Source organism: Artemia franciscana, unplaced genomic scaffold, assembly GCF_032884065.1.
Source record: "Artemia franciscana unplaced genomic scaffold, ASM3288406v1 Scaffold_592, whole genome shotgun sequence".
Classification (NCBI taxonomy): domain Eukaryota; kingdom Metazoa; phylum Arthropoda; class Branchiopoda; order Anostraca; family Artemiidae; genus Artemia; species Artemia franciscana.
The window spans coordinates 79,000-102,479 of record NW_027066231.1 but is presented as its reverse complement, the minus strand read 5'-3'; the positions used below and the strand labels follow the sequence as shown (position 1 = coordinate 102,479).

Here is a 23,480-nt window from a genome sequence, read left to right as displayed (position 1 = left end):
CCAGATTCGACCATCTGGGGGGCTAAAGGGAGAGGAAAAATTAGAAAAAATGGGGTATTTATAACGTACGAGTGGGTGATCGGATCTTAATGAATTTTGATATCTAGAAGGACATCGTGACTCAGAGGTCTTTTTTAAATCCTGACCGGCATTAAGCCTCTGATTTTTCTTTTAAATCAATCTATTGATTCTTAGAATTTTGTTAGAGCTCATACCATATGAGCTCTTGGCTCTTAGCTCTTCTTGCCTCGTCACAAGTGCCATATGAGCTCTTAGCTCTTGTTTGTTTATCCATTCCTGTTTTTCTAATTAAATTAAAAATAAATTAGTTATTTTGGTTATTTAGTGCCTTCGATTACCAAAAACTGCATATTTATTTTTTTTTTTCATTAAAAATGGGATTATCAATTTTACCAGTCTGTTTTTCCATAGTACTTGAATCTCAGTAACGCCCTTTCTTAGGAATTTGTAATGGCAATTACAATGTAAGTTCGAAAAACTTGTATAACATAGTCTTTATTTTCATATTTTTGGATGTATTATTAAATGTATTGAAGTATTAATAATATTGAAGTAGTCATAAATATGTGGAAGCGCAATGGATAAAGCCACGACTGGAAACAGCTCAAACCTGACTACTTGCAACACCTTCATCCTCGAGGAGTTGCGATGCTTCAGGTAAACATATCGAAGAATTATAGTAATACAGATAATAATGTTATTTGAAGTAATTAATTTATATCGCACAATAGAGACACGAGATATAGAATAATAAATAAATAAAAAACTCGAAAAATAAATGCATTAAACCATTGAACAAAAGGAAGATCAGATCTAACCCTAAATAGTCCTCTTCTTTTAACCTCAAATCCAATTTTTTATACGACATCAAAACATTAGTAGCACTCAAATTATGAACAAGCTTTTGGTTTCTATTCCCCCTAGCCAACAACACTAAACCTTGCAATAGGTATGTCTACTAACAACTCGTTGTAGCACCAAACCGCCTAGGACAAGACAGATTGTGCACACTCTTCCTCCGCCCCAACTTATTGAAGGCCTTACTCTTTACTCCCTCGCATAAAGTTCCAATGCCCTTTAAATTCTTCCTTGTGATCTCTTCCTAACCCACCTGCTTTTGATTTGACCCGAGATAGATGCCACTAAGCACAAATTTGGCCACCCGTCATCTTTCATCCGTGAAACGTGGCCTTGTCATCTTAACCTTTCTATTATTATAGCCATAGAAAGCGCGATCGATCCATATGTTTTATACAGCTCGCATTAACAAAATACGATAGTCGTATGTCTCATATCGTGAAGCGAGTAAAGGATTAATAGTTTATCAGACACTTGACGTGCCTGATCAGGCTTTAAGATAGAATTTGTACGTCTTCTTTTTAAAGGGCTAATCTGCCATTCTATTATTTTAAGCAAAGCGGGATCATACAGTCTTTAATTCTTAGGTTTTGTAATCTATCATCCGTTGTTGGGAAGGCCTGGTTCGATTCTGGAACAACCCATGCACGTTGATTTAAAGTTTTTTGAATATGACATAGATTTTGGCGAAGTCAGAGAAAGAATTCTTCGTGAACCTAGCGGCTATGCAACCCTGTTAACGACTAAAAGTGACTGTGGTGCTGGATGCGAGGTAAGTTTTTTTTTGTCTTGGTTTAATGCCGACTAGAAGGCAAGATCAAGGACTCTAATAAAATTGAATAGTGTATATATTCCCCTGTCTCCTTCAACTGACGCCATTGGAGAATGTTAAACTTGATTCTTTCTTAGAGAGCTTTGCCACATAATCAATCTGAAGTTTTGTTTTTCCTCCTCAAATTTAGCCTACTTTCAGATATCATGTATAGACGCAACCAAACCTTTAAAATATTTTTTTCCTCAAGGGGAAAATGTTGACTAGACGAACTGACGAAGAAACTTATAAATTGCTTTTTCAAGCTGATTGGAGTGCCGAAGTTGGTATTTTTTTTTTTCAGAAACTGTTTTCGGTTGTTTTCTATGAATCTTGTTTTTCTTGGTTGAAGGATGCCTAGAAGGTTGAGATCTAGGAATATGATAATAAAGTGTCAAATCAAGGACTTTATATAGGACCTTGGTAAAGTTTTGCATTATGTCTGTCTTTTATTAAATGGTAATTTAAGAGATTTTTTTTATTTTGTAAATTAGTGTCCTTTTTTGCCCTTTTCAAAATAATGTCAAAATTAAAACGAATTAATTATAAAACAACCTGCTCATGGTACCCTTGCTTACACAAATCTTAGTCCATAAATTGAATTGTGGGAGATGTCATGTATATTCTCCACTCCAAATGCGACATAGGTTCAACCTATGCCGGGAAACCACCCCCAATGCTGAGGATGGATAAAAGGTGTTTTGAATGCGTTCCCAGCCCCAAGGATGCATTGGCATTAGGATCTCTTGGTCTGTGTTAGGATAACCAATCGAAAAGGTTTCTTTTACCTGGTTACAATTTATTATAAAAAATCCTAATTTTAAACCTAAACCTCGATAAAAGACTAGTGGCAGATCAGATATTTAGTTATACATGGATCCTCGAGTCTAGGAATAAAAAGAAAATATTAATGCCAAGCATAACGTGAGTCAAAAATCTATTAGAATATGGGAAACAATTAGAAATAATTGATAACAAGAAAAAGGGCTTGGGCCAAAATAAAAAATAAAGAAAGAACTAAACATGGAATAATTGTTTCTGACTATGGTTTCAAAAATTGAAACAATTTTTCAACCGAAATTTAATTCGGATAGAATAATTTGCTATCGTTAACTTTATTTGTTATTGCTATTGGATATTTTGTTCCTCTGTTATGTCAGTTGGTGTTTTACTTTCTTCAATATGTATTTTTTTTTTCACTGATGAGAGCTTAGTGGAGGTTGTTGGCGAAATGTCAGCCTTTTTCCTAGTTCTATTTAACCGGCTTAAAATTTTCCTCGTTCTTTTTTGCTCTTTCTTTACTTATATAGATGTATCTAGCTAATGGGGTCTCACAACTGAGTTACAATACCCGCACACAGGGCTTAGAAATGTTTTGTCACCCTAAAAATGTTGTTGAAAGACTTTCCCTTCCTATAAAGTTGAAAAAAAAAATTCCTATAAGTTCCTATAAAGTATTCCCTCCCCCTCTTGGGGAAAATCTTTTTATCCCTTTTTTTTTACCTGAAGGACCAAAAATACATATTTATTTTGTTACTGCTTATATTTGTTGACACTCAATATGTTAAATTTAATTTGCTATATTGTGTGTATTTTAATTGTTTTCAGTTTTCTTATTATTATTTTTTTTTTAGATTATTTTGTTTGATTTTTCTAATCCCATTTTTTTGGTTTCTTGCACTTTTTTTTTCAGTGCTGAAGTTGCCTTGTTTGATAAGGCGATTTTCTCTTCTCTTTTCTATTTCTTGTTTCTTTTTGATATTTCTCTCTTTTTTTGTCTGTTTCAGTGGCTTCCATCTTTTGTATTTGCTCTAACACAGTATTCATATTTACTTGGAATACTAGGTACCGGTTTCCTGTTCTTAGCTTTTGTGACAAGACGATTAATTTAATGCTTTTCTTTAAGTCGTCGAAATTGTACACCTGGCAGCACTTACATGATTCCCCTTTGATAATATGCGTAGTAACCACATCAGACAAAGAAAGGAGCAAAGTTGATGGATTAAGGATGGTTCCCACCTATCATGTAGTTTATCATCGATTGGATCTAAACGCTGGGCTTAGCTCTGTAAAGATGTGTATGCAAGCAAAGCAAACTGTCACATTTGGTATGAATATATTTTTTTTTTGCAATTACAATTTAATATATTATTTTAGAAAATATGTTTATACTATAATTGTACATTTATTTGAGTATTTTCAAATATTTACTAAATATTTACTATATATTTATTTTTATATTATTATATTATGATATTATATTTAATAGAAAAAAATCATATATTGTTTTACGATTATCTTAGAAATATAATAGTAATTAAAAATTTAAACATATATCGTCGTGTCCAAACCAGTAGACATATGTCAGGGTTTATAATTTCTGGTAAAAATTCTTGGCAAATCTTTCCCCTTAGATTTACACGCTACAAAGAAAGCTTTCATTGGTAATACCCAAACAGGTCCATTTGTTACCAACCAAAGGCAATGAGTTTTTTTTATTTTATGTTATTTTATTTTTTATTTATATTTTATTTTGTTTATGTTACCAACAAAATGCAATGAGTTTTTTTTATTTTATGTTATTTTATTTTTTATTTATATTTTATTTTGTTTATGTTACCAACAAAATGCAATGAGTTTTTTTTTATTTTATGTTATTTTATTTTTTATTTATATTTTTTTATTTATGTTACCAACAAAAGGCAAAGAATTTTTTTTAATTTATGTTATTTTATTTTTTATTTATATTTTTTTTATTTATGTTACCAACAAAAGGCAATGAGTTTTTTTTATTTATGTTATTTCTTTTTTTATTTATATTTTTTTTTTGTTTATGTTACCAACAAAAGGCAATGAGTTTTTTTTATTTTATGTTATTTTATTTTTTATTTATTTATTTTTTTTTTTATGTTACCAACAAAAGACAATGAGTTCTTTCTCTTTTATGATATTATATTTTTTATTTATATTTTTTTTATTTATGTTACCAACAAAAGACAATGAGTTTTTCTTTTATTTTATGTTATTTTATTTTTATTTATATTTTCTTTTATTTATGTTACCAACAAAATTCAATGAGTTTTTTTATTTTATGTTATTTTATTTATATTTATATTTTTTTTTTATTTATATTACCAACAAAAGGCAATGATTTTTTTTTTTTGCAGGAAAACAAAAGGTTTTTGAATCTTTTTATGTAGGACTGCTTTTGTACAAGGTTTGAAAATGACAGTGTGTAGCTCAATAGTCTGATAAATTCAGACATTTTGTCCAACTTTTGCACAGTTCTCTTATTTTATTGCATTCAGTTTATTCCATATTGGACTAATAATTTGATATTTACTGTTAACATTCTGCTGAAGTTGAAAGAAAGAAAATTCTTAGGAATTCCACCAGTATTTAATTTCCAATCCTGATATAAAAAAATAAAAAGTGTTATTTTCAGTAAAGCGCTTTCGATTTCAATGCTCTTCTCCCCCCCCCCCCCCCCCGAAAAAAAAGAAAGTCAAGAACAGTGCATGCCCAAATTTCTCCAGAAAAGAGATTTCAAGTATAATTATTGCTATGATCTAAAAAAAAAATATTTAAAATAACTGGAAATAGTCCGGAGAAAGCCAAATTACCCCCCCCCCCCCGTAAATAAAAAAGCTACACGCTTGTTTTATTTCCAAATATGATAAAATAATAACAATAATGATAATGCAAATAATAAAAGACTTTTAGAATTGTCTGCACAATTTAGAAGTCTGACCCTCAAAGTCTAAAAAATTACTCCAATAATGTGACTTCGTTTCTAATCAATTTCTATGGGAATTTGTTCCATTTCTATTCTATATATGAAGTCTTTCCCCTTGACAGTTGGATTGTCAAATCGGCAATCTGATAACTAAAATTATATTACTTATTTGATAACTAATTTGTTGTCATTCACTATGAGAAGTATGCAGAATGCCATATATTTTGATCAAAATTTTCACTAGCTCCTATGCATACTTTTGCTTCCAAAGTGAAATAAATTTATACTGTCAAAACCCAAAAATTTACACTGTCAAAACCAAACACTGTCAAAAATAGACGCACTAAGCCTTTAAGGATAGGGGACGGGGAGGAGGAATTAGGTCAATCAGTCTAAGTTCTTATTCCTCAAAAACTCAGTTCTATTGGGTACTATTTAAAATGTTATTAAAAAAAGAATATAATTGACAATTTAATACAATTGAAATAAGGAAACATGGATCAACGTAATATGCCACTGTGAGAAACTCAGGGACCTTTTGTTAGTTTTTGTTCTTAAATATAATAATAATAATAATAATTTATTTTTGAATTATTTTTGATAATTTATGTCAATATATGCAACTCCTTGCCTGTCCATTTGTTATTATAGCTTCTTTGATTTATGATCCTTTCTTTATGTTGCAAAAAAAAAAAAAAAAAAAAAAAAAAAAAAAAAAAAAAAAAAAAAAAAAAAAAAAAAAAGCTTCTGAAAATTTTTCGTTATTTTTAATCCTACTATAAGTAGATATAAATGATTTTAGCGTTAAACATTTTTGGCTGTACTGTACAAAATTTTTCTGAAATGTTCCTTTGATGGTCGGTTGTAATAATAATAATTTATTTTTGACCCGCTACAAAAATCAAAGCGGAGTATCAATAAAATAAACAAAACAAACACTACGCAAAACAAAAAAAAAAACAAGAAACTAAAGCAAACGAGTAAGGCCTCCGTGGGCGGGCAGATACTTATAAGTAGACTGGGGTATTTTGCCAGCAAGCTCTGTGAGCTTCGACCCAATATCCGGGAAACTATAAATAGATATGAGGCTCCTATTCCTATACCATGGAGGCAGACACAATAGAAAACGGGAAAGCCGGAAATAATAAGAACGAATTGAACTGATACCTTTTTTATGAAAAATAGGGTAAATACCAGAAAGAAACAAAACCGAATGATTTGTAAAAACCGAGTATGATTTAGCAAGAGACTTTCTATTGTATCTACCTCGGCTAGCAACAATCGAGACCCAGATTTTTTTTTATGATCTAACTATTTTTCTAATTTTTTATGATCTTGCAATACAATTTGAACAACCCACAATACGACAATCGTAATTCGAATCGCTTAGTGAAATGGTCTCTGGTATGTAAATTTAGTGTGTAGTTTATAGTATTGACTATGTAATTCGATATTTAGTATATAGTACATAAAAGAAAATGCATAAGGATATAACAATGAGTAAAACTACTAATTGGGATAGAGAATAAGATAACCCAAACGCTTGTAAGATAATATATTATAAACAATAAGTCCAAATGCTGTGATTTCACTTCTGGAACCAAAGAACAAAAATGGAAAAAAAAAGATTCAAAACTAGAATAAATGATGAAACCATATAAGAAAACAGCTTAAATGATGGAAAAAAAAACTTGTATATAAGAAAAAGAGAGACAAAAGAAAAAAAAACGAGCAACCTCACACAAAATCGTATCTATGACCTCGCATATGAAAAACTTCTGTAATTGCTTATAAAAGTGCCATCAAAAGATGGCACTGATGTCATTACAGTCATATAATCACCCTAAGAGAAACGAGCAATTATATTTTACGAAGTGTTTCGGCCCGTGTTTTATATTACTGTTATTTGTGATTCTCACCAAACACTGTCTTAGTGGTCTCTGTTAAAAACCGCGTAATTGATTTACTACTTACTTACCATCGAATTGCTAAACATAAATAAAGCCTATATCTATTATATGAATGTAAAGGGAGTTTGACTTAAGAAACGATTTATAGAAATTAACACTTAATTTTTTAGTGTATTTTTTAGTATAGTTTTTTTTTAGTATGAAGTTTTCAGCGTTTTTATGGTGCAGTTATTATAGTTACAATAAAGTATAGTTTTTTATTTATGCTATAAGACTAATTTTTTTTAGCTTGAAACGTTGGAACATTTTCGTATTAATCTTTATCCATCATAGCGTACTAGTCAATTAGAAATTGTAAGAATATATAGTAACAAAATCTTGGAACGAATAAACAAAAGACTAGAAAGTTAAAAAAAATTATTGAAAGGAATTTTAGCTTGAGGTATTGAGACACTTTTGTCTTAATTTATAGTCCTCATAGCGTACTAGTCAAGTAAAAATTGCAAGAACGCATAATATAGTAACAGAAAATACCATACTGAAAAAACAAGACCGAAAAAATTGTCATTCAAAGAAAATTTAGCCTGAGCTGTTTAAGTACTTTCGTTTTAATCTTTGGTCCTCATAGCATACTAGTTAAGGGCAAGGAGAGGGTTGTCCTTATCCCCTTAGTTTCTTGTCCCTGCTTATATTTTGAAAAACACCTTTTTTAGTCTCTCGTTCGAAAAGGCCCTATTTCGGTATTTTCGTGTGAAAAAAAAGCCTGGAAAAAATATCCAAAGAACATCCTTTGGGTGCCGCATTACGCTATATAATGGCATTATCAATTCGAATTTATCAAAAGTGATTAGGTATTAAAATTGATTTTCAAATTGGTCCAAAATCTCTACGATATTGTCTGCGTGCTATTTCTCGTGGCGGCGATTGTGGTGGGGTGTCAGTGCACCTTAATTTTTTGCACCTGCAGAGATTTTGACAAATATCTTTTTGAAGTTTTGATTGAAGAAAGTTGTTATATTTATTTGAAAATGAAAGAAGCAATAAGAAATAAAAATTAAATTTAAATGAGCCCTTAAACAGCTCTATCATATTGCAGCAGCCTTTGAGTTCTGCTAGTAAATAGACGTTTTATATAGATACTCAAATAGATACTTATTTAATATACTTAAAAGTACAAAAAACATTAACCCTCGACAGAGAGTAGAGCTCGTAAGGTTGGGTGTGTAAATAGTGGAACATACACAAAACATTTCGTCATAGTAATATTAATAATAGTAAAATTAACTTAATTGAAAAAAAAACTAGAAAACAAGGAATAAAAGAAAAGAAGGGAGAAAAGAAATGCTGCTCAGGAAAGAAAACCTGGGCTGGAGTGACATGGGAGGCAATCCCATTGTGGAGACAGAAACAAAACTTATAAAGAAAAATATCACAAATTTTTTAAATTTCATCATTAAAGGTAAATAAACAAACATTAAAAAAACAATAATTGTGATAATTGTCTCTTTAAAAACAACAACTTTGATAATTACTTCTTTAAATACAGCTGATATTTTTGTGATTGATTAACCTGAGTTTTATCATTTAAATTATATTTATTCGCATTGAATGGCATTAGGTACCTAAGTGACCTTTCCTTTCACAACTTACAAAAGGAATTCAGTGTAATCCCGCTCACCGACGAGCCGAACGAGGGGGTAAAAACAACAGAGATTTATTGTAGAAATACAATTGAGTAGTAATTCAAGTACGAAGCAATGAAAGAGTGGTAACAATGAGACAACAATGGATCAAGAAAAACTCCTAAATAACGGTACGACTGAACCTTACAAATTTTATTCTCGCCAACCTAAAGCTCCTGACAAGAAATCAGTTGTGTGGTGCGTTTTGAACGACCATAAACAATAAATTCAGTTTTTGTAAAATTTGGTACTAGATTATTAGAAACAAACCATCAATTAACTGAAGTAACAGTTACAATTATTTTTCAATTAATGTAGCTGAATGTGAAAGAAACAAAAGAGAATCTCGCTCAAATTCGTTTAACCTTGATGATGGAATTCCACCAGAATTCCACCAAAAACTAAAAAATAGTAAGTAAGAGTAATATAAACAGTAAACAATAAAAAGTAAGAATAATAAAGACAACACACTAAATATAAAAAAAAACAAAAAATATAAAAACAGTAAATAAATATAAAAACAAACAATACTCACATCGTTTGTTTTCTTTTTATTTCAGATGCGGCTTCGTTATTCTTATCTCCATCCTGTTTTGTAAGCCCTTACAAGTTCCTCCGCTGGGGTGAAGCATCAGCACTAACAGTACAATCTTACTTAGGATACCTGAGCGACAACACTAACCTGATTGCCAATCCTGGACTTCGTTCTCGCATCAGGTCCGGTGTTGGTGCTGTTATACAAATTGCACCAAAGTGGAAGGAAAAAATGCTGCATAGCCATATGTCACATTTTATCATCAGAAGGTAATTTTCCTTTGATATGAGGATTTATCCAAAAAAGAAATTTGTTAGAAATAGTCAAAACATTAGTAATATGTGCTCATTAGGCTCTTAGGAACATGCAGGATTAAAACTATCAAATAGTTGTAATAGCAAAATAATGAAATCAACCAGAAGTAATGCATAAAAATAACTAACCTAGTACGCTTTACTCTTGACACAACATAACTTAAACTAAAAGTACCAAGACCAATACAGCTACGCACACTCCTTTTCCTTCCCAATCTTTTCCAATCTTCCCTCTCTGTACCCTTCCAAGATGTCTCAGTTCTTTCTGACGACATCATCCTACCCAAATCGGGGAGGACAACTGCTTTTCGCTTGGATCTAGATGGTTGGCCAAAAAGGACGCTCTTTGCCAGTAGGTTATCCTTCAGTCGTATGCCATTTCCTAGCCATCTTTGCCTTTATCTCACTGTAGCTTAGAAAGTGGGATAGAAATATGTTTTCCGCAAATCCAACTGTTTGAAATACGGCAAGTCAGACGGGTACCAAAACTTTCCGTAGAAAATTCTTCTGGAAAACATATAATCCATCATCCTCCAACTTTCGACGTGCCTGCATCTCAGAACCATACTCGACCACTGTCATAATAGGTTACATTATATATTTATATTATATGTTATATTTTATGTTGTAAAATATATTATATTATACGTTGTATGTTATATTTTTTCTATTCGTTTTGGGTTGTATTATACCAACATAGGGAAAAAATTGGCTAAACCAAGGGACAAATTCCATAGCTAACATTCATGTTTATTCATCTATCGAATTCAATTTTTGAAATTTGGTATAGAGGGTATTTCAGATTAAAAATACGTCAAAAAATGGTTGAAATTCTTTGAAAAATGCACAGTTTTCGTATTTTTATCGTAGCAAGTTTTGATTCTTATCTTAGAAAAATTTCTAGTTGTATTGTAATTCTGGCGTGGTGATTGGGTAAATTAATCTAATGATGTAATCAAAGAGTATGGGTAAATTATAAGAGTGGGAACTGGCGGTAGCGTTGACAAAAATAAATATCAATGCCATTTAATGTTTGGTGACACTTCGCATTTTGTCAAGCTTTATAATCGTGTTTTGTCTGGAGCTGCGATAAAACATTTATTAATGTCCCTCTTTTTTTTACCAACTACACTTTTAAACTAAATATTCTCATTATTATACTAAAAAATGCCAAGTGTCACCAAACACTAAAAGGCATTAATCTTTTTTTTATGTTGACACTACCTTGCAAAATCACTTGTTTCCTGTTTCCTACGTTGCGCTCATAAAAAACGAGAAAAAATAATTAGGGATTTTATGAAGACACTGAACACAGCCTAAGCACAATTTCAACTATATACGCAAAGGCTGTCATCAACGAAATACAAGCAAATAAATAAAAATAAAACAAGTAAAAAGGAAAGAAAATTACTCAAACATTTCCAACAGTAAAACAAAAGTTGAACAGAACTTATTGCAATAACTTAATAAATAAGTGTTATTACTATGCTTTACTGAATGTGGAACATCAAAATTAATTTGTTATGAAAAAAAGCGTTGCAAACTTATAAAACATTTAGAAATAAGCAAAAAGTATCGTTACCTTATGCTTACAGATTAATAGTCCAAGAATTTTTCAACAAACGATCTTGACGCAGAATCACTCGTTTCAGAGGGAATAGCTTTAATCTGAAAATTTTATTTTCAAAATGATCTATTTTTTGTATATTGCCTTAGTCTTGGATTTTGGTTTAAACTGATATTTGAAGCTGAAGATTTGTTTTGAAGCTGAAATTTTATTCTGAAATTTTTATTTTGAAGCTGTATCGAGAAACTATGAAATTTTATTAAATTTTAAATAATAAATTTTTAAAAAATTTTAATAAAAAATCTATAAAATTTTATAATAAAAATTTTATTATAGGTCTGTTGCTCGTTAATAATTTACAAGGCGCTGTCTGGATGGCATTTGCTATCTCACAAAATAAAAAATCTAAAGCCGAGATAGCAGTTGCTTCTGCATTGGTGTATTATAAAAGTTCATATAAAATAGATTATAAAATTTTATAATCTTATATAAAAGATTATATTTACTGGTATTATACTGGTATGATTATTATATATATTGTATTATATTATATACTGGTGTGAGTATATATTATATTATACCTTATTATATTATACTGGTATGATGTTAAATTTTATATAAAAGGATTATAAAAGTTTTTTTGGATGTTCAATCAGATGATAGCTCACCTCCCTTTCCCTTAGATAGACGTAAACTGAAAATTGTTCTTTATGAAAAGTGGTATCAAGGTTTCACTATTAGAGTGAGTTTATGGCCAATATAATTCTTCCCATTAAAAGATCATTTAATAGCTGCTTCTAAAATGGATATTACACACTAGCTAACGCAAATTATAACAGGACATTGTCGGTTTAATTATTTCTTAAAATAAAATTGAAAAAGCTTGAAGCGGAGAGTGTATTTGTGGTGAAAATGAAACTTGTAGCCACTTCCTGTTTACTTGTCCTGTTTATTTCTTACAACGTTTTGGTATGGAACTAAACTCCATTCTTTAGGAATTAATTTTCCGTTTCGTCCTAGTTCAGTAATTTCTGATAAAGTATTAAGGAAATGTTTGAACAGATTAATGTATTCAACTAGAAGACTGGTTTGATGTTAATATTTGATATTTATACCTGATTGTTGCCTTTGATTGTAGCATTTATTAGTTTCATTTATTCTAGTTTTTTTTTTCTTTTTTTTTCTTTGGAGTGTTAGTTTGTAGACATTCAGCAATGAAATACTTGTAAAGGTTTAATCACTTAATAGAAAATCAAAATCATTGGTGTAGATGCCTCTTATTCTGCTGTTCTATATATTCTACTTTTTTTTGTAGAGTGATTACCGTGTATATTAGTTTGATTTTTATCCTTTATTTTATAAATTGTTTGTATTATATATAATTTACTTAATATAGTAATATAGTATATAATTATTGTATTTACATTAACATATAAATATTTATATTAAATCATACAATTATTTATATTTATATATTTTGTTTATTTATCCTTAATTATTCTTTTCTCCTTTTAGGTCTCTTTCTTTTTAAGTTTTCATATGTCAAATTCTTTTCTCTTTTTCATATCTGAGTATGCCTTGTCGTATATAGGCGAAACATGTGTTCTTCTTTTTTTTTCTGCTGGCCATAGACCCATTGAGACCTGGCAAAGTCTCAAGACTTATTTCATTTTGTCTTTCAAAATAATTGTATATTTATTATAAAAGATTTACATAAACCGTAAATTGATCCCAATTCTGACAACGACCATAAACATACCCTACCACAGTCTTGAATACATTCTGTAGGGATGAATCAGAAACTGTCATCTATTCTCAGGGGAAAGTGAATTTATCTCTCTTTAAAAAGTGTATATTTAGTTAATAGTCAGTCTTTGAAGTTGGGTCAATTGCAGATATATGTCTACATCCACTGGTGTTTACCTCGAATACCCTGGCACCATTAGTCAGCAGAGTATGGATCCAACAAGACGTACATGGTACATTAGAGCTCTAGAATTTCCAGGAAGGGTAGTGTTGACTGGACCCTGGTTGGATCCTGGCGGAGTCGGATATGTTTTTAGTTTAAGTCATACGGTAATGTTTTCATTTAAATTTCATATATAGTCCTTTAGCTCCATACCTGTACTCCTATTTGTGTGATCTATTGAGAACTTTTATGAGGAGGTGTATTAAATCAGGTAAATTAACTTCAGCTAATACTACGGCAAAGATTTGTCAAATCAACCTTCGTGAAAAGATAATAATTTGAATTATACAAAATATAATTGATTCTTTGATTATGAAACATGTTAAGTCACCTAATATGAAGTTTTAATATGAAGTCACCTTCATATTAACGTCATCTTCAGTCTTTTTAAATCACTCTTGTTTATTTTTTAGTGCGTAATTTCGTCAAAATCCTGGGGGGGGGGCAATTTTTTCCAAATCACGTAGAAATGACAGTGAAAAATGATCCATATAGCACATAAAGGTAAAGATACACTAAAGAACACTGACCTGCTTCTTATACTTAATTGTTAATTGTTTGTTAATTAATTATTGCTAGCTATTATTGTTAATTATAGTGAACGTTAATTATATGTTAATTATTATTAATTATAGTTAATATTGTTTATTAATGTTAACAATAATTGTTAATTATATGTTCATTGTTAATTAATTGTTAATTAAATATAATATCCTCGCGGAGGGGGGGGGGATTTTCCCAAATCAAGTGAAAATGACAGTGAAAAAGGAAAAATGAACCATATAGTACCATAAAGGTAAAGATACACTAAGGAAAACTGGCCTGTTTCTTTGGATGCTTGAATTATGCAGGCTTTTCTTAGTTTTGGCAAGATTTTTCAATAAGCTCAATTTCAGCTGGGAGGCAAACTGGGGTCTGGGGAGTAGTTGCTCCCCCCGCCCCGTAGAGAATGACGCTCCTGGCTTTAAAGGGAATCAGTTGTTTTTTCACAGCACTACAACCTTCACTATGAATCCATCTTGAATCCTCTCTATTAATTTCAAAGTGGTATTGGATGCTTAGCTATCTACTTAAAATAACTTTGTGCCTTTGTCCCTGTGTTTGTAGGGATTATGTCAACCTCGGAGTTATAATTAATTAAAACTTTGGACCAGTGGCTTAATTTCGTCAAGATCCTTGGGGGGGGGGGTAAATTTAGAGGCAATTTTCCCAAATCAAGTGAAAATGACTGAAAAAGGAAAAATGAACCATGTAGTACCATAAAGGTAAAGATAAACTTAGGAAAACTGACCCGTTTCTTTAGATGCTTGAATTATGCAGACTTATCTTAGTTTTGACAAGATTGTTAAAGAAACTAATTATCACCTGGGAGGCAAACTGGGGTCTCGGGGGCAGTTCCATATCAGTTATTTTTCACAGCGCTACAACCTTCACTATGAGCCTATCTAGAACTCTATCCATTTTTGATTTGAAAGTGGGATGGGGTGCTTAGCTATTTTCTTAAAATAAATTATTGTCCCTGTGTTTGTGGGGATTATGTCAACCTCGGAGTTATTGTTAATTGAAACTTTGGACCAGTGGCGTAAGTTTGTCAAATATTTTGAAATTTATTTCGCATACTTTTTAGATTGAAATATGCGTGGAAAATTGGTTGAAATCCTTCAACCAATCCACCCCGCTTCTTTTCCTCCCCGAAACTCGGTCTTATTTAAATATTTCTATTATTCAAACACTCTACCCCCCCCCCTGTCCTAAAAAGGGGATTTTTTTTTAATGCAGCTACGAAAAAATCTCCAATTTCTGTTTATCACCATTACCTTCTAATTTGAGTTTTGACTATTCTAGAAACATGTTAGTTTCTAGTAACCATAGTATATTTTTAGCTATATGAAGGAAAGCCAGCCGCACTTCACGGTCCTAACGATCCTGTAATTGGAGTCCTCGGAGCCGATTTCAGATTGAACTACCTCTATCGTCTTCTTCAAGAAGTTGTGCCATTTTGTCCTCCTTTGTCTGATTTAGTCAATGAAATTCGTTGCTTCATTATTGACGACCGTGGTTACGTTTTAGCCCATCCCAAGCTTTTTGCATCAGCACGTGTAAGGGGCGTTGTAGAACTTCAGCACCTAACGCATTTAGAGCCTTTGATCGCCAGTGATCTTTTGGAGCATGAAGACTTCGTTGTCAAAAAGGCTTGCTACAATTTCCTCGATAGGACAATACAGAGGTATTTTTTATTCGGTACTTGTGTATTATAGCGACCACACTCAAGAAGTGAAGTTAGGTTAATCACAATGAAATATACCAAAATATAATGAAAATATAATACTTCAGTAACACAATTATGGAAACTACGACAGAGAATTATGGAAAGCAGGCCGCCCAGAGCGCATTATATTAAATACCTAACCAACTTTATATATTAAATATTTTACTAAAACTACCTGCAAAGTAATTTATCTGACTCAGGCTAAGCTTACTATATCCGAGTAGACACAGAGAGACTGGTTTTAAACAGATGAAGAACAAGAGTGTGGCTGGTATAATACACAAATACCTTTTATTCTTTTATTTATAATTGTTATTATAGTATCGACGTTAAAAGTAGATGCTTCTTGCCAAACTCTTCTTTTTGATATTCTAGTCCTAACATTTATTTTTTAAGGCTCCTATGGTTAAAATAGAGGTTGCACTGAAGATGTGAGAAAAATTTTTTTTAATTTTTTCGTAGCCAACTTTCAAAAAATAAATTGGTTCTTTTCACAAAAAGCAAGGAAAAAAAATAAGAGGCATTTTTCGTTGAACTGTCAATTAATTTTCGAAAAGCTGCAGCCAAATTTTTTTTATTTAATTTTAAAGGAAAATAAATAAAAAATAAATTTAAGACATATTTTTCTTATACCTTTGATTTATTATTTTGTACTTTTGTGTATAGTAAGGAACGAAAAAGACTATACTGACTTTCCGTCACAAAAACAACAACTAGTAAAACAGTAGGGAATCCATCTAAGACGGTGAAATTTGTTTAAACTTTAAACGAAAATTTCGGTTCCATGTCCAAGAGCCGTCCTCAGCAAGAGCGTCAAGAGCAGTCCCAGAATCATTACTCCAGTGACGTTCAACCAGGTCTAATTTTGATTGTAAGTCTAATTTTGTTTATATATACGTTGTTTTCTGAGGGTGGCTCTTGGATATAGAGCTGAAATATTCATTTAAGGTTTAAACAATTTCATATGCTTAGATAAATTCCCTATTGTTTTACTTGCTGTTGTTTTTACCTAGTATAAGCTTTATAATACCAAACATTTAAGGATCGCTACAGGCATTTTGGGTCTCATTACATTAAGATGCTATTCCTTGCTGCCTTTATTTTAATTATCTCTTGTTCTTGCTTTATTTTATGTATTTGTGTTCACGATTTTTTTTTAGTTTGTCCTGATACTAGCATAGATCTTAAATATTGTGACAATTGCTCATACGGTTAATTTTTCTGCCACCATTTTCCATTTTTAAGGCACTATTTTCCATTTTTCCTGGGAGGAGAACTCTCAACCTCTGTTTACAGGTATATATATATATATATATATATATATATATATATATATATATATATATATATATATATATATATATATATATGTATATATATATATGTATGTATATATATATATATATAAATGTATATATATATATATATATATATATATATATATATATATATATATATATATATATATATATATATATATATATATATATATATATATATATATAAATGTATATATATATATATATATATATATATATATATATATATATATATATATATACATATATATATATTTATATATATATATATATATATATATATATATATATATATATATATATATATATATATATATATAAATATGTTTATATTAAGCTTTGAAGAATCAAAAACACCTGAGTTATTACGTATTTGGGTGAAAATATCCTGACCTTTGATGGTGCTACTTAAAAGTAAAGAAATTTACGAATGTAGTGATAATATAAAATTAGCAAGAATGTGTGTGAATTCTGATTTTGAATAGTTACAAATATAATGTAAAAAACCCTAGCAAACAAGCCTAAGTTATGATCCTAAGTTCGGTATATACTTTTACTTGATAGATAACTCTGGCGCGTGTAAATTCATAGAAATCTAGGGTCAAACGAAAGGCTTTTCGTCTCCGAAAGAGATGGGAGGGCGTCGTAAAGAAGGATCTAAGGGAAACTGGTAGATTCAGACGGTGAGAAAGCGTGCGTAGCTGTATTGGCCTCATGCGGCTTGTTGCTGCAGCGAGTTGCTAGTAATAGTAGCAGTGCACAACACCATAGGATACATTAATAAGCCTCTACCGAGTCTGTATAAATTGTTCAATCGGCAATTTTTAAGGGATATTTTAGCCAAACTGCAACTAAGTGGTGGAAAATCACTTCGAATATTTTTATTATATTTTATTTTTATTATTTTTAATATTTTTCCCGCTCGACATAGACTCGAAATGCCTCTAAAGAGCCTTCAAACCAAACCAACAGGTGGTAACAACTGATACGGACTTAATAGCCTCTAAGATTGCTACTTTATCGAAGGTCTAACTGCTTAAGCCCTTCAAAAAACACAGACCGAAATTTATCTTCAGCTCAAGTTGATTTTATTTCTTCATTGGGTTTCATTAAAATATCACATTGTTGTTATATACAATATTAAATTGAACAAATATAAAATCAAGTTTTATTTGAGCCTTTATTTTAAGTGATTTTTTTTCCCTCAGAGATTTTTGTTCAATCTTCGCAAGAGGTGTCTTAGAATAGATCTTGTGTCGCTTCTGGAAAATCCATGTAATCAGTGTCATCGCTTTTACGGAGAAATAGAAGTATTTTTTTCTTAAAGAATATAAAATCATAAAAACATGGTCTTGGGCATCATGTTAAATTTAGGCTTCAATTTTATTTTTATCCTTCTTTTTTTCTACTCTAATGAGCCGTCAATTAAATTGTTATTCTTGATAAGGCTGTTATGTGGAAACTCGTGTCTCCGCCCTACTGCCCCTTTTAAGTTCAGAAGAAAAGATGGCAGATCAACAACAACTGGCATATCAGGTGTTTTTTCTTTTATGTGCATGGCCTTTTGAAATATGATATTAATAAATAAACTAATATTGGCTTCTGGTCAAGCGACAATAAACTCTGTCACTTAGAAAATTTGTCTGTTAGGAAGCTCTCTAGGTTAGGAAACATTAGGAAAATTGGAGTTTAGTTCTACCATGATTGGGTTTGTGCTTAAAGCTGTAGAAATCGTTTGAAGTTGAGAGAGTTATGACACCTCTTAACTCTTGCTATAAAATGTCATACAAGATATATGCTTTATCAAAACAGCTTAAAAACTTTCCATTGCTATAACCAGGAATTTCTTGCACAGAAGAAGTAGCATTAAGGTAATTTGGAAATGAATTATCGTCTAGTTCTTCTCCATAATTTGTCCAGACTCCTACTAGATTTTGTCAAATTGCACTCATGACTTTTTTTCTTTTTTTTTACTTAAATTACTCAAAATTTTTAAACGTTAATCAATAGAAATTATTAGTGTGAGGTTCCTTGCTTTAAAATGTTTAAAAAAATATCTACTTCACAGATATGCCCAAAATATTGTCCAATTATCTTCCAAGATTCAGCGAAACGCCAACTAAACTTTGTCATATAGCACCCCTGATTTTATTTCTCCTTTCTTTTTGACTGAATGATTTAGCTTAATCAATTTATACTTAAGCTCAAATCAATAGAGATTATTAGAGTCGGAGAACTTGCCATAAAATGTCATACATGATGCCTGCTTCACCAAACTAAACTTGAAAACTTTTAGTCATGTGCAGAAGCTTAAAGCAACAAAAAATGGCATAATAGTACCTTTAAAATAAAACACTGTCCAATTCTCCTATAATATTTGGTTAAGCGCTTACTAGGCTTTGTCTTATAGCTCCCACGATTTTTATTATCTTTGTCGATCAGTTTTTTAGATAAATTGATGATTTTACATAATATGTCAAATTTAGATTCAGTAATCATATCATGTCAAAACAACTGGTTAATGTCGCTTTGTAATTATGGGTTTTTGTGGGATTTTAGGAGGGTGGTTTTTATTTTATTGAAGTACAATTGATTTTCGCGCTGGGACTGCTTTTTTATTTTGGCCTGTAGTTTGTTTTCATTGCTAGTGAGAGCTTACTTGTGATGGCGTGATATAAACTATTAATGTACCAAGGACAATGAAAAAGAAATATTTGAATTGGTTCTAAGATTTGTTTATTACTAGTGACGCTACAGCTTGCAACCTTCAACGTTTTTCGCTTCTAGGAAACGTCAAAAAAGAAGTGTGGATGTAAAATTCGAAGAAAAAAGCCATGTGCAGTTAAGAAGTTTTTGCTTCTAGGAGACGTAAAAAATTGTGGATGTAAAATTAGCAAAAAAAAAAAAAAAAAAAAACTAAACTTATGGCTGTAAATAGCATTTAAAAATGTAGCTTCCTTTGTAGGAGTAGTTGTCTGTGCAGAACAGCAGGTTGTTAATGTCTGACTTTTTTTATTGACAAAAAACTTTTTCAGGATTAACGAATGTTGCTTATTCACAATTTCACGGTACAACCTGACAATACTGACAAAAACATAATACTGCCCTGAAAACTTCATAACTTTGAAATAATCAAAAGAAAAGCTTAGAAAATTACTTTTCAGGGTAAGACTAGACCTTAATTTAGTCCAGGCAGTAAGGCCTTTTTTCATGTCCTTGATACTTAGAGGAAATACGTTTTCATTTGTCCTAACTAATCCTTTCAACAAGCCCATTAATTTTTTTGCAGATACTATCAAATCAATATGAGCTTAAGTACAACCTTAGAGGATAGAGTTAGCGAAGCAAGTCAAAAACTTCGAGTTTTAACTAACTTGGTTCACGGAGAGCATTGTAGCAAATATCAGATCTCTCCTATTCCTGGGACAAATATTCTTGTTGGCTTTGTTAATCAAACTTGTGATACGGTCACTGCTTTTTGTCCCTGTTCCACAGTGAGTTGCATTTATTTTGTCATTTTTACCTTATTACTATCGTTAGAACTGTGTGTGCTGTTAGATTTTGTTCAGAAAAGTAGTAATATTGTGATAGCCCCCCCCCCCAGAGAATTTTTTTCAGAACTGTTATTGATAATGTTTGCTTCATTTTTAAAATAGTGATTTCTTCATTTGAAAAGTGGAAACATTACAAAATAAATTGCCAGTAAGCTCAAAGGCCTCTCTGGCCATCTCTTTAAGTAAGTGTAGTTACTAAGTATGAAGGCACTAGACCCTTAAGGTCCAAACTGGCGGTGCTGATCTCCCTTTCATTGCCCTTCAGTCAGGAAGTACAATGGGGGCTGGGGGCCAGCCATCATTGGTCTCGTACATCCTTCCTGCTTACCTTCCCCAGATTTCTCCAGGTACCTATTTGTAGCTGGGTCGACATTGGCTGAGCTTAAAGAGTCACGCCACTGACTCCTGTCCCAAACCAAATAACTGGCCACGCCAGAAATCGAACCCGTGTCTCGAACAAAGGATCCCCAACCTAGCCCACCAACAACTTGAAATATATCTCTTTGTGCATTTATTTTCTCTTTAAGCATTGAAATAAACCATAGATACTGTATAAAAAATAAGGGAAATATAGACTCCGTTATAAAAAAAAGAAAAGCTGAAAAATTATCTAACACGAATTGAGGGAGAATCAACAGTCTTCAGAAACGAAGAAATAAAATCTCCCCAAAATCACAAATTTCCAGACCATGGTTTTTTCAGCTGCCTAAGGAATAATCTTCTTTCTATTTTCAAAACGAAATCTGTTATAAATTACTCCCCCGAGTATAAGAGAAGCACATACGACTAGAAAAAATCAATCTTGCCGACCTCTTACTTGGTTTATTTAGCATAGTTGAATTCCTGAGATAATACATATGTACCTAATACACACCAAACCTCATGCTTCAAGTCTCATACATATTTCATATATTACAAGGAAGATTCAGGAGCAGCACAATGTAAGACAGAATATCAATCAAACAGTTCGTGGTAACGAACGGAGCGGTAACGGTAACGTGGTGACGTAAGGAGCGACCTGGCTCAATTGTAACCAAAACTCTAAAAAACGGAATTTTTATAACAATAGTTTCATCAAAAGAATCGTATTTTAATGCTGATTTTAAATATATAAGTTTCATTAAGTTTAGACTTACCCATCAAAAGTTACGAGCCTGCGAAAATTTGCCTTATTTTAGAAAATAGGAGAAAAGACCCCCTAAAAGTCATTGAATCTTAACGAAAATCACACCATCAGATTCACCGTATCAGAGAACCCTATTGTAGAAGTTTCAAGCTCCTATCTGCAAAAATGTGGAATTTTGTATTTTTTGCCAGAAGGCAGATCACGGATGCGTGTTTATTTGTTTGTTTTTTTTTTTGTTTTTTTTTTCCCAGGGGTGATCGTATCGACCCAGCGGTCCTAGAATTTGCGAGAGGGCTCATTCTAACGGAAATTAAAAGTTCTAGTGTCCTTTTTCAGTGACCAAAAAAATTGGAGGGCACCTAGGCCCCCTCCCACGCTAATTATTTTCCCAAAGTCACCGGATCAAAATTCTGAGATAGCCATTTTATTGAGCGTAGTCAAAAAACCTTATAACTATGTCTTTGGGGACGACATACTCCCCCACAGTCCCCGTGGGAGGGGCTACACGTTACAAGCTTTGACCAGTGCTTACATATAGTAATGGTTATTTGGAAGTGTACAGACGTTTTCAGGTTGTTTTTTTGGTATGGGGGGGTTGAAAAGAGGGGGATATGGTAGGGGAACTTTTCTTGGAGGAATTTATCATGGGGGAAGAAAATTTCCAAGAAGGGAGCGCAGGATTTTCTAGCATTATTTAAAAAAAAAAACAATGAAAAAATAAATATGAAAGTTTTTTTCTACTGAAAGTGAGGAGCAGCATTAAAACTTAAAACGAGCAGAAATTATTACGCATATGAGGGGTTCACCTCCTCGTAATACCTCGCTCTTCACGCTAAAGTATTTTTAGTAATTTCAACCATTTATTCTACGGCCTTTGTTATTCAAGGTCATTCTTAAGGAATTGGGACAGAATTTAAGCTTTAGTGTAAAGAGCGAGGTATCGACGAGGGGTGAACTTCCTCATATACGCAATAAAACATACGAATATAGAAGTTTGTTACGTAATTTAATTCGTAAATTACGTATATTTTTTACTAATGAAAATGTTCGTAAAAAAATTAAAAGTTCTAGTTGCCTTTTTAAGTAATCAAAAACTGGAGGGCAACTATGCTTCCTCCCTCTCTCCTTTTTTCTTAAAATCGTCCGATTAAAGCTAGGAGAAAGCCATTAAGCCAAAAAAAAAAAAAAAAAAAATGCAAATTTCGTTCTAATTATTTATGTGTAGAGAGCCAAGGTCAAAACATGTATTATTTAAAAAACGCGTTAATAAAAAACAAGTTTTTTTAAATGAAAGTAAGGAGCGACATTAAAACTTAAAACGAACAGAAATTACTCCGTATACGAAAGGGGCTTTTCCTCCTCAACGCCCCGCTCTTTACGCTAAAGTTTTTTACTGTTTTAAGAAGTAGAGTTAAGAGAAAGAGTCAAACTCTAGCATAAAGAGCGGGGCGTTGAGGAGAAAAAGCCCCTTTCATATAAAAAAAACTTGTTTTTTTTATTTAATCATGAAAAAAGCGCACAATAAGATTTGAGAAGACCTGACAACGGTAATATTAATATTTATGTAACGAGGTTTTTCTCTGACCATCGGAGCTTTTTTATCTGCATTTATTTATGATAAAATAATAGTTTGGAAAAAAAATAATGTGAAAGTTGTCAAACTATTTCTTCCGAAGTTGTTGGCTGTTGTTATTTTTAGCACTTTTTTATGCTTGGCCTCCTACCCATCCTCATCTCGACCTATTTAAAAGGCCTATTCAGACTATTTTTAATGTAGCTTATTTTCCCGAAAATTATCATCCATAGAAT

At 31.6% G+C, this 23,480-nt stretch overlaps 1 protein-coding gene across 2 annotated transcripts in view; it reads left to right on the top strand.

Moving 5' to 3' along the window:
* The window catches only part of LOC136043424 (VWFA and cache domain-containing protein 1-like), a 102,728-nt gene that overhangs the window by 53,680 nt on the left and 25,568 nt on the right, over positions 1-23,480 (top strand). For both annotated transcript variants that reach the window (XM_065728334.1, XM_065728336.1), the window contains exons 11-16: positions 1,467-1,651; positions 3,597-3,798; positions 9,579-9,822; positions 13,330-13,510; positions 15,287-15,630; positions 20,281-20,485. In XM_065728334.1, coding sequence (XP_065584406.1) covers positions 1,467-1,651; positions 3,597-3,798; positions 9,579-9,822; positions 13,330-13,510; positions 15,287-15,630; positions 20,281-20,485 — 1,361 coding nt within the window. The remainder of the gene's footprint in view (positions 1-1,466; positions 1,652-3,596; positions 3,799-9,578; positions 9,823-13,329; positions 13,511-15,286; positions 15,631-20,280; positions 20,486-23,480) is intronic.